The following is a 12297-nucleotide window of genomic DNA, read 5'->3' on the forward strand; positions in this document are numbered from 1 at the left end:
AGGGCAGACGGGACGAGGAAGGGCACCTCCGAACGGGCGGCCCGGATTCGAGACTCCGCGCATGCGCCTGAGGGTTGCGCTGGATCGGCGTGGGTTTGGCTGGGAAGCCCGCGGGGGATCTTAAGGATCGCTTTTTCCGGGCCACTGGGTGCGGGATCGCGGCTGGGAATCCCATCCTTGCAGGTAAGGCAGAAAATCACCAGGTGCAGCTTATCCATCTCTCTTTCCAACTTGATCCATAATAATATTAATAATACTTGCATCAACTGCACCGGTTGAATTGCAGGCTGGCTGTTGCAAGAAGCTGTTGTTGCAAAGGATGGGGGTGTGAAACTCCTCCGGCCGGATCAGCTCCTTACAAAAACGGAGCAAAAACAGCTTTCCCTCTTGCAGCCAGCCTTGCAACGCTGCAGAAATTCAACAGGCGCAGCTTTGCTTGTTAGGTCACAAAAAAGGATCATAGCCGTCATAAATATGAGACCATTGCCAAGGATCTGAATTTTGATCATGTGACCATGGGGACCACGGTCGTAACTGTGAAAAACGATCTTAAGTCCCTTTTTTCAGTGCCATTGTAACTTCGGTCTCTAAACAAGCTTCTTGTAAATCAAGGAATTTATGTTTTTATATTTATTGAAATCTGAATTGATTATAGGATTCATTCCGATTTTTCAACTGGCTCACCTTTAAGCTTGGGTGGACTTCAACTCCCACAATTCCCCAACTAGCATGGAGAAATAGGAAGATGGCTGGCTTGGGGAATTCTGGGAGTTGTAGTCCACCCAAGTTTAAAAGCTGGCTAACACTGGTTGTGTGAATCGCATCTCGGCTTCCCGGAGCCCATTTTTTCCCTTAAATAAATGCCACTTTATAACTGCAAAGCCTGCCTTTCTCTTTCTGCTCCTTCCCAGCAGCCATCTGGATTCTGTTTCCTCTTTTAAATTTGGATATTTTTTCCCGTTTTCTCTGCTGGAAGACATCGTCATGGTACAACTCGGTAAGTTGGCATTACAGAATATTATATCTACATTCCCCTACAACAGTGATCCCCAAACTTGGCAACTTTAAGACTTCAACTCCCAGTATAGCCTGCTGGGTGACTTTGGACCAATCACCAGGAGACTGGGAGTTCTAGTCCTGCCTGAGCCATGAAAGCCGCCTGGGTGACTTTGGGTCAGTCTCGCTTAGCAACTGCCTCACTTAGCCACCGAAAGGTTGGCCTCCGTTGTCGTCGAGGTCTGCTGACTGACGGTGTCTTCCACCAATGTTTCTCTCACCAGGGCGCCCCCTGCTGAGGAAATACCGCAACGTCCGTGTGGTCATCCGGATGTCCCTCGGCGGTTGCACGAACCGGCCTTTCTACCGGATCGTGGCCGCCCACAACCGGCGCGCCCGCGACGGCAAATACCTCGAGCAGATTGGCTGCTACGACCCACTGCCCAACCGCTACGGCGAGAAGATTATGGGGCTGAACTTTGACCGGTTCAAATATTGGTTTGCCTACGGAGCGACCCTGACGAAGCCCCTTGAAAAACTGCTAGGTAAAGCCCCCCCGCCCCCCTTTTTGGTTTCGGTTACGCCTAGTCCTCGGTTTAATGACCGCTTAACCGAGCCAAACATTTCTTGGAAGGTGCATTCCAGGGGAAAAATCCCCTCAGGGGTCCTTCCCTGGGCTTGTAGTCCTTAGGAACGCTTTTTCACCGGTAGCAAACGGAGCACAAAATTTCTGTCTTTAAGCGAGGCGTTGAATTTTGCCACGTTTTACGACTTTCCTGGCTGCAGTTGTTAAGTGAATCCCACTTCCCTGTTGAGTTTGCTCATCAGAAACTCGTCAAAGGAGATCGCATGACTCCGGGACGCTGCGACCGTCATAAATACGAACCAATTGCCATAGGTCTGAATTTTGATCGGTCCCAAGTCACCTTTTTTTCAGTGCCGTTGTAATTTTGGACACTAAACGAACTGTTGTAAGGTGAGGACTACCTGTATCAGCTCCGCTTTTCAAAAATCAAATTTGTAAAATATTTTTAGACGTTTTTGAAGAATATGGGACGGTCCTTGACTTATGACCGTTTGTCGCACGCCCATTTTGAGAGCTCTCCTGTCACGAGCCCTCCCGTCACAGCGGCACTGAAAAAGGGATCGCTAATCCTCGCAGATATGTCCGCAGTTGCCTGAACCTCACTTACGACCGTTCCAAGCAGCTTCCCACAAGCAAAATCAGATTTTATTTATTTTATATTCGTTTAAGAACATTTATAGGTCCGTTCAACTCGCTCTCAGTGACTTACAAAGATGAGGAGACCAACTCGCTTAATGACCACAGCAAAAATAGTTGTAAATTTGGGCGCAGCCATGCGATGCCTCCCTTAATGGCAAATCTTCTGGTCACGATTGCTGTCGTAATTCAAAGAACTCCCAATACGCTCGATATTTTTTCCTATTGTATTTGCAAAACAATGCATTTTTTTAAATTTTAGGTTTTTTTTTTTTTTTAATTTTTAGGTCTTACTGGATTCCTTCCCCTGCATCCAATGACAGTCACAAACGCGGAACGGTTAAGGAAGAAAAAAGCCCAGGAGGCAGAGAAGGAGGCCGAAAACGAAGAAGGAGAAAAGGAAGATTTGGAGGAAAAGCAGGAACAACAGCAGCAAAATTGATCCATGGAGTGAGAAAAACCTCACGTTTTTGGAGACTGAAAGGATAATGTTGATTTTAGGGTGGTTGTTTTTTAACGCACGACGGTGTGACCTCAGTTTACAAAATCTCACCTTGGATTCTTACCCGTTTGAAGGAAAGTTGCCTCCTGTCTTTAAAAGAGGCACACACACACACCTTGTAGTGCACACCAAAAGGTCTGGTTCACACAACCTGGAACTCGTGTCTTCCTACCCCGAGCGGCTTTTCGTGCAATTAAATCCCAAATTTAAAACGAACCACAGAAAAGTTCGGATTCGATGCCGCTGTGGGTCGCGGCTGAGCTGCGGCCACATTTTAGCGGAATTCTAAATTTGAATTTTCTGCAGTGTTTTTTAAAATAAGGTGCACAGTAGCCTCAAGGCAGAAAAGTAGCTTTTTCCATAGAATTCTTAATTTTCCACACTTTCCGGCGAAACGAAAAATATGTCATTTTTCTGAAATTTTGAGATGGCAGCCGCCGCCGTCTTAGGTGTCGCAGACGATAGGTGTGGTGGTGGCAGAGAAAGTCGCTGCAGAAAGGCCGGGGGAGAAGGGTGCTTTGAGCCTGTCCATCCTCAGCAGGGGTTTTGTAGTCATTCACCGTGCACGTGAGCCAGCTGTGAGTGCGAGTTTTCCCATCCGGTTTCTAAAACCACCACTCGGTTTTCTCTGCGAGCTTTTTCGGCTGCGAACACCAAGAGGTGAGAACAGAGCGTGTCTTCGGCGCTGGTCAGAATTCGAGATGGGTCGTTTTCCTGTTGGAAACGGGAGAAAAGGCTGCCATCTTATGCTATGCAGCTAGTCCTCAACTTACAACCATTCATTTAGAGGCCAAAGTTAACAATGGCAGTGCAAAAAAAAAAAGTTTCTTAGGACTTTTTCACACTTACAACCGTCACTGTATCCCTGTGATCAAAATTCAGGACATGAACTCGTATTTATGACGGTCGCACCGCCCTGGGAAGAGGTGTCACACCATCCCCTTTTGCGACCTGAACAACTGCAGTGATTCATTTAACAACAGGGGTGTGAAAGGTCATAAAAGGGGGCAAAACTCATCAAAGTGTCTCCCTCAACAACAACAGAAATGTTGGGTTCCATTGTGGTCGTAAGTCGAGGACTACTCATGCTGGCTAGGGGTAACTCACCTCATGGCAAGATGGCTGGCAGGCCAATTTTAACAAATAAAAAAATAAATAATTGGACTTGTAGCCGGAAACTGCCACGCTGGGGAAACTTAATTCACCCTAGTAGAATCTGCACAGAGCACTGCAGTCTATCTGAGTTTTTCTATGGTTCTTTTTTTTAAAAAAATAAAGAGGGGAAAAATAAAATAAAACTTCACCAATACGGCTGAGACGAAGTTGTGGATCAAGTAATAATCTGCACCGCAGTGACCATTTAAACAAGCAGGGATGTCGGGCATCACTTGGGGAGAAAACGAGGTCTTTTTTTTTTGAAGGAAGTCGAAAATTTCCACGTCTGCCCCCTCCCCTTTACAGGAAAGCTCGCCCTGGGAAAAAGACGAGAAAGCAAATTATATTTTTGTAACTGGAAACAGCATGGGTGGGAAGAAAAGGGAAAATAAAATGACTGGGGAAACTCCAGGAAAAATGAAGAAGAAACTGAGGGAGAGAATTTCTATTCCTGGCACAACATTCCTGTAGGGTAGACCAGGCTGAAAGGCAGAAGTAATAAATAGGATTTTATCTGGCTTGCATTGCCTTCCTTACTTCCCTACTGCAATGATTGAGCATTGGGTGTGATGGCTTATAACAATATCTCTTTAATTTTTGTGACTTTAGAAAGAGTGGGCTTCAATTCCCAGAATTCCCCAGCCAGCTTGGCTGGCTGGGGAATTCTGGGAGTTGAAGTCCACAAGTCTTGAACTCACAAAGATTAAGCGATAATATCTGATCGTATTTAAGCCAGCCACTTTGCATGTCAATCACATTTACAGCTGGGAAGAGCCCAGCCAATCGTGGTTTATACTCATTCCACTATGCTTCAATAAACCAAGGTTTGATGCAATCTTGAGATTTGGGAGAAATATTTCCACTTCTAAAATAACCTGTCCATTTTCCAAGAAAAACCCAAATTAGCGTTTTGGGCCTCACCTTCGTTCCGTAAATGGTTGTCATCCGCACCCCGAGTTTTTCAGTAAAAGCGACCATCGTGAATGCAGCCGTCGCTCCGCCTTCAAATTCCATATTGACCACCTTGGAAAACCAAAAACACAGGCCATCCTCGACTTGGGAACACAATCATCATCATTGTTTAACGATCCCATAATCCCTTGCAGGGTAGAGAATCTGGGCAACTGAATGGAGCTAGCAGAGTGTTTTTACTGGCTGGATGCCTTTCCTGTCACCAGTGCGGAGTTTTCTTCGGCAAATATATTCTCATTCTGCCCAGAGAGAGAAATAATCTGCCTCTTATCTCGGATCAAACTCACAGGCTCCTGATTGTGAGGCGAGACCTGAAGCAAAGTTAAGGAGCAGCGAAAAAAGCTTTTTGCCTGCTTACCGACGGATGAATACAGGGCGTACCTGGTGGCTAACCACATCGTTGTCACAATCGTAAACACATCTTCCGTACGGGCCGAGCCGCAAAGCCTCCGTCAGGGTTTCTATATCTGACCCACTGTTGCTGCAGACCACGGAGACTGGCCAGTGAAAAGCACCCTGTGGTGGTGATAATCAGCAGGGATGCAAGATTTGGGGAGATTTTGGGCACCCCCCCTCTCAGGTCCCACTTCCCAGACACTAATAAATTGCATAAATCAATTTTTTATGTTTGCATGCTGAATTCACACATTGCACCAAACCGCAGAGGCCCAACACCCTGGTAATTCAATTTAGTTTTCAATTCAATTAATTTTTCAATGCAATTAAATTTTCAATTAAACATTCAATTGCTCAAATTCAATTGTGAATTCCATTTTAAATGCGATTCAGTTTTAAGTTGCAACATTGAATTCAATTTTAAAATGAAGTTAAATGTTCGATTTTCAATTCAATATTCAATTGCTCAATTCAATTGTGAATTCAATTTTAAATCCAACTCAAAGTTTTAAGTTAAAACGTTTAATTCATTGTTCATCCTTCTAACTACAGTTTGTCCAGGAAGTCAGTTCCACGCAGCAGGCCATCAATCATAGTTTCTTAATAGTTTACATCACAATTTTACATATTGGTAACAGAATTTACACATTAATCCCAGCTCTCAACCGAAGAAACAAGGTTGGGAATTTTAGGCCACAAGCCAATGAAATGGCAGACTGGGACAATTTTGGGGTTTTATATAAGAGTTCCTTATGCAATATCAGGGGTTTTCAATTCAATGTATAGAATGTGAAGGATGTATGGTTTGTGTTTATTTTCATAGTTATGCACACTGAAGATGATATTTAATTTCCTTCTATGAGTTGCAATGACAATAAAGTAAACTAAAACTAAACTTCTTGATTATGCAAATAAAGGAATTGGAGGCTCAAACTGGCTTATGATCTAATTCACCTTTTCTGCACGTTCCAGGTAGATTTTCCGCGCAGAATACGGACAGTTTGGTTCCACTGAACAGTCCAAACAGCGATGGCCAGCTCCTTTGGGCTGGAATGAAATCAAAATAAAAGACAAAAATAAGGAAATATGCAATCGTAAAATGAGGACCGTGTGTGTGTGTTGCATATGAGTGTGCATACATGCAAATTAGTGCAACATTTGCACTGAATGTCTGACCCCACAATCAAGAACTGTTTTAACGAATGGAAATCATTTCAATTTAAACCTTAAACATGTAGTTTTAATTCAATTCTATTAAAATGGTTTGATCATTTAATTCAATTCTTGTGCCACCCCATCAAAACAAAATACAACAGCAACCTTTGACAAACCTTGTTCTCTTTTGTGAAATGCGACAGGTGGCCAAAAGAGGAAACTTGTAAACATCTGAAAGGACAGGAGAGAGAGGGGGAAAATATGTGAAGGTTTAATCACAGGGGCTGTGTCAAAGTCTCTAGTCCACAACTTACCACAACCCAACATTTCTGCTGTTAAGTAAGACACTTTTAAAGTGAATTTAAAGTCAAGTCAAGGACCACCTGTATTGTGGACAGATTTTATATTTTTCCAAAAATGTGATTGCAAATCTCTTGTAGCACAAAAGAGGAACAATTTCAATTAAGGGCTGAAAATGATAATGTTAAGAGAGAGAGACAGAGACAGACAGAGAAGGTAAAACACTCCTACCTTTTCCTTCCCATCCAAAAATGGATCAGGTCGAAATCATGGCAGGATTTAGCCAATAAAGAGAAAGAACTTTCGGTTTCGTTTCTCCAATTCCCACGGACGAAGGAATGGGCAAAATGCCAGAAACCTATCTAGAGTGGGGGGAAAAAAGGCAAATGATACACTAGAAAGGCTGAAAATTAAAAAGCGTGCATTTTGATAACCGTTAATGCAGTTTTAGAGCTACTTTGGCCTTGGTGTCAACAAGCTACGAATCTTGGTTTCTTAGTTCTTTTCCTCTAACTGTAGAAAGCCAAGCTGGTTTATCTGCCAGGGCTTCATACTCTGAAGACTTGTAAGTTCAAATCCCCTTAACAAGATTCACATACAATAGTCCTCGACTTACAACAAGCTCGACTTAGTGGCCGTTCAAAGTAACAACGGCAGAGAAAAAAATTAACGTAGGACAGTTTTTCACACTTATGACCATCGCACCATTTTGACGTGATCAAAATTCAGATGCTTGGCGTCTTAACAACTGTATTTCCAACTTAAATAACCACAGATTCACCTAATGGCCGTGGCAAGGTAGGTCATAAAATGGGACAAAACTCATTTAACAACCGTCCTGCTTTGCAACGGAAATGTTGGCTTCCATTGTGGGTCAGGATTACCTGTACATAACATCCTTATAAGCAGTGGGACAACCTACATTTGACGTGTTCCCAACAAGAACTAACAACCAGTTAGGCAATGCTGCCTAGTGGTTAGAGTGATTAATCTGAGCATGGAACTTAAGGGGCCGGGTGGCTTTAAAGACCATAAAATCTCAAACCTGGAAGAAAAAAAATGTGTATTAAAAAAATAAAATTGGAGAAGGAGATACAACGGGAGCAAAGGATACACTTTCGGCATAAATTCCTTTTTATAAAATAATTCTTACAGGTTCCAGATGTTGAATATGGCAGATGTCGCCGATCAAGCCAGCGTCTAGCAATTCCTAAAAAGAAAGAAAAGCTTGTTTTCCATTTTTTTCCCCTTCTTCTTTTCTTTTTTGTGTGTGGGTTCATGAAAGCTGTTCTGTTCTCTTCGGCTCCTGTAAAAAAATAATAATAATAATGGCAATTTTAAGAAGGGGCATCTGAGCATCTGTTTTTTTCCCCCTCCTCCCTCCTGTTCCCCTCTTTTTCCTTGTGTGCGACGTCTTTTAAATTAAATTATCTGTTAAAACCTAATTCCTCCAGGCCTTCGGCCTTTGGTGGGGGGAAAAAAACACCTCAGATTCAAATCTTGGTCCCTCTTATCTTCCCGTTAACATAGCCAGCCAAGTCAGCTGTTGGGAAGAGAGCGCCACCATGCTGTCGAGACAAGAGAGAGGTCATCTAGTCCAACCCCGCTCCCCAAGTTGAGTTCTTAAGAATACCTCACCTTGATCTTCAGGGTGACCGGATGGTAACGGAGCACGTGACATACAGCAAGGATGACGTGGTTACTTTCGCACACCCGGACGACCTCTATGCAATCTTCGGCCGTCACCTAATTCATGAGTGAAGCATTTTTTTAATAAATTAAAAATAAAATAAAATGATGAAATGAAATACAATAAAAATTAAATTAAATTAAGTTAAATCAAAGCAAAGCAAAGCAAATCACAACCCATCAGCTCTGAAAAGTTAGGATTTTGACTGGAAGACCTTTTTAAAATTATCTTTATTTATTTAAGGTCAGGTTTCTATTTTTTCTCTCTCTCATTTCTTCCTTTCCCATGCTGGTTTTGTATAGAATTTTCCCCTAAATATTTGTTTCGTTTGGACAAATGCACCGTTTTCTCGTTGCATGAGGGGTGCATGCAAAACAGCGACAAAACCTGAGGGTTTTGCAACAGCGATTTGGAGGGGGAAAAAATCCAGATTCCTCCTCTAGGCTTAGGGTTTGATAAATACACTGCTAGAAATATACTTTGCATCAATATTAATAATTCCCAATTATCTTAATGTAATATTACTAACAATATTCATAAGTCCAAATATTTGTATTTTAGCCATTGACAGAACTTACCGCCATGGGTTTTTCCAACAAGATGTGATATCCCTTTTGGGCAAAAGCTACTGCAGGTGCCTGATGGAATAATAATAATAATAATAATAATAATAATAATAATAATAATAATAATAATAATAATAATAATAATGTTTGACTAGTGATTTGTGATACAAAACCCAGCACAGTTATCTCATTTGCTGTGTACACTGTCATTTTTTGTGTATAAAGCAATACTAATAATATTAATAATAATAGTGTCTTGCACTATGAATGAGCAACATATAAATGTGATCAAAATGAAAGTACAATAGCAAAGTATTAATGGAAAAAAACTACACAAAACAACACAAACAACACACACACACACACAAAAACCAAAGTTGAATGATGTCATAAAAGATTGCACGGCTTCCAACGTCTTTTTTTCTAATGGCAAAATGTTTATTTTCAGTTTTTGGTGGTTAAGATGCTCCCGGGGACACAAAACAACTGCAAACTGCCATACACTTAAAAATTAAAAACTGATTTTTGTGTTTACAATTTTGACAATGACAATTAAAAGAAAAATAAATGGACTCACCTTATGGAGTCTGTCTGGAGTTGCTATAATCACGGCGTCGGCAAACTTTTCTCGCTCCGCAGCGGCAATCCAATCTTTAAAAGAAGTAACCGCTAAAAACATTGCAGAAATTGGGGGATTCCAATGACCAGAAAATCAGAAGGGGGGGATCTGGAGGTCATCCAATCCAACCCCGTGCTCAGTGCAAACTTCTAAAAAAAAAAATTGAACCTGACCGACTTCTCTTACGGGCATGTAGTTTATTCCTAACACAGTCAAGATTGGCTTTCTTGTAACTTCAATGCATTACAGGTAGTCCTCAACTTACAACAGTTCGTTTAGTAACTGTTCCAAGTTACAGCTCAGGGACTTATGACCATTTTTCATACTTACAACCACTGCATCTTCCCTGTGGAAACTCACTGAACCAACGTCTCACTTTAGACACAGAAATGTTGGGCTTCCCGGCGGCCATCCTCGTGTTTTCAAAACGATTTTAATGATTTTTTTTTAAAAAAATAATGTAAACAATTTTGTATTTTTAAAAAAAAATATTTTTAAGCATTTAAAAAACTTTAAAAAGGAAACTTAAAAACGTTATTTTAAAAAGAGTTTGGTTTTCTTTTTTTTTTTGGCAAGGAGGAGGCTCATTTGAAGGAAAAGAAAGATGAAAATGCAGGAGGCCCTCACCGTCGAAGACATTCTCCGCCGGGATTTGATGCACGTCTTGTAGTTTTTGACGGACAAGTTCCCGAGGATCGGCCACGCCAATCACCTGGAAGAAAGAGAATTGTTCTGACCCAGCTGCCCAAACACAACAAACCCTCTGGAAGTGAATTCAAAAGATTCCTTTAATTAGGAGCGCTGGCAGCCCCGGCGAAGAGTTTCTCTCTCACCGCAGGCTAACAAATCCGTCAGGCCAGAAGATGAATAGTTGCCTGGCACATCTATTCATCTCCGCCCCCTGCCTTTTATCCCCAGAGCTAGGTGTGGCTTCACTAGCAGCAATGGCTTTTCCGTCCCAAGGACCAGCCCATAGATTTCCACTGCTCTCCTCTCCTCTGCCTGCTATGCATTCGTGTGTCAGGCACTGGACCCGGCTGTTCCTCCTCTTCCTCATCAGCCACCTCCAGACCTGGGGGCTGTTGACTCTCCACCTGAGGTCTGACGGATGGCTCAGGCTCCGCCCCCATCTCTCTTTCCACCAACTCCATTCCTCCCTCCCCCCAAGCTCTCAGGTTGCCTTGAGGCTGGCCATGCCTCCTCCTCCTCCTCCGATTAGAGGCATTTTGCTGGATTTATCTTCATACAAAGTCTGCTCAAAAGCAATAATAATAATAATAATAAGAGCAAAATAAATAATGATATGAATCACAAACCAGAATTTTACCTTCATGCGATCCGGGTAACATAAAGCATAAGAAGAATAATTCTCCCCCCGGTTTCCCGCGCCAATAACCAATACGGTGATTTTGCAAGACATCTGGACGAGAGCTTCCCATGGACCTAATCAATGAAAGAATGAGTTCAGAAAACCTTTTGAACACTCATCCCCTCCTTGTGTGGGATTAAGACATCAGGGTTGAAATCAGGAGGTCCTGAGTTCAAGTCCCGCCTTAGGCATGGAAGCTGGTTGGGACTTTACGCCAATCACCAGGAGGTGATGAGTTCTAGACTCACCTTTCAGGCATGCAAGGCAGTTGGACTTTGGACCAATCACCAGAAGACTGGGAGTACAAAGGAGGTAAATAAATAATCCAATAAAATTTTTTTACCAGCCTGGATATGGTTGTTTATTTGAGTCTAACCTTACATAACCTGGATAGGACTTTTTTATTTATTTATTTACCAAATGACTTCCTTCTGGGAATGAGGAAAATTCCATTTTACAGAGCAGTTTTTTTAAAAAAACCATTTAGCATAAACGGATTCCCCCCCACGCCCCCAAAGCTGGAGGATTAAACTGGCCGGGCTTAAAATTGGTCCTAAAACTGGCTGCAGGGGCTGGAAAGAGACAGGACACGCAAGTTAAAGCATTTATAAAACGCATTCCACCCGCAAACACGTGTAGGGATTTCCCACCCACCCCCGGGTTTTGTGAACGCAGGCAAAAGGGTCAGTTTTTCAAGGCAAACTCTTTCCAAAGGGGAAAAGACGTCGCTTCCAAGATTCCAACCCTTCCCTAGAGTGACAAACCACGATCGCAAATCTCAGTTTCCTTTATAGACAAAACCAGGATTACAAATCTCAGTTTCTTACAAACTAGCCTGTTCCTCTTTTGCAAAAAAAATTATTCCTTGGCATTGCAAAAAAATTCTTCTGCCTTCGGTATCTGCTTTGTTTTCCCGACAGGATCATCCAATGCAATTTAAAAAAAATAAAAAATAAAGAAAAAGGAAATTACTCACCGCCCAGAATATAATTGCAGCAAACGGTCTCGGAAACAAAATAGACATTAAAACCGCAGCTGACCAGGCCACGCCCCCTCCTGGCTCCTCATTGGTGCGAGGTTCTTCCAGCGGGGCGCTGACGTCATGAAAAGGAAAGGAGTCTTTACTGGCCGGCAAAGTGAAACCCGAAAGCTGATTGGTTAGAACTTGAGAAGTCAATGGGGAGGGGAGGGGCTTCTCCATTCATCATTTCAACGTGTATATTAAGTTGGGCTATCACTATAATAAAGATTTGATTTGACTTGACTTGATTTTTATTATTTTATTTTATTTTATTTTATTTTATTTTATTTTATTTTGGGCAGAAGCATTTCTTTTTGTAATGCTTACTGTTTTC

At 42.2% G+C, this 12297-nt stretch overlaps 2 protein-coding genes across 5 annotated transcripts; one reads left to right on the top strand and one right to left on the bottom strand.

Moving 5' to 3' along the window:
* The first annotated feature begins 33 nt into the window (after positions 1-33).
* On the top strand, positions 34-6524 carry MRPS16 (mitochondrial ribosomal protein S16). Of its 4 annotated transcripts, none has more exons than XM_026690093.2 (4): positions 34-183; positions 912-997; positions 1281-1541; positions 2506-4013. In XM_026690093.2, the coding sequence occupies exons 2-4, from the start codon at positions 985-987 to the stop codon at positions 2658-2660; spliced, it is 429 nt and encodes a 142-aa protein (XP_026545878.2). In that variant the 5' UTR covers positions 34-183; positions 912-984; the 3' UTR covers positions 2661-4013. The 4 variants fall into 4 exon arrangements, 3 of the variants coding, with proteins under 3 accessions (XP_026545878.2, XP_026545879.2, XP_087800615.1); XM_026690094.2 differs by having other exon boundaries at positions 37-183; positions 915-997; XR_015745482.1 differs by lacking the exons at positions 34-183; positions 912-997 and adding an exon at positions 6348-6524 and having other exon boundaries at positions 1265-1541; positions 2506-3162.
* Positions 2206-11990, bottom strand: LOC113427576 (uncharacterized). The gene is made up of 14 exons (XM_026690091.2): positions 11919-11990; positions 10901-11016; positions 10201-10285; positions 9532-9605; positions 8967-9026; positions 8337-8444; positions 7852-7908; positions 6930-7060; positions 6575-6629; positions 6198-6290; positions 5229-5363; positions 4797-4898; positions 4025-4192; positions 2206-3434 (listed from the first exon to the last, which is right to left on the bottom strand). Exons 2-14 carry the CDS (start codon positions 10991-10993, stop codon positions 3273-3275), a joined length of 1323 nt encoding a protein of 440 aa, XP_026545876.1. The 5' UTR covers positions 10994-11016; positions 11919-11990; the 3' UTR covers positions 2206-3272.
* Positions 11991-12297: the final 307 nt, after the last annotated feature.

The sequence above is a fragment of the Notechis scutatus genome, chromosome 16 (genome assembly GCF_049901735.1).
Source record: "Notechis scutatus isolate UNSWTSFEM ecotype Mainland chromosome 16, rNotScu1.2, whole genome shotgun sequence".
Lineage (NCBI taxonomy): Eukaryota > Metazoa > Chordata > Lepidosauria > Squamata > Elapidae > Notechis > Notechis scutatus.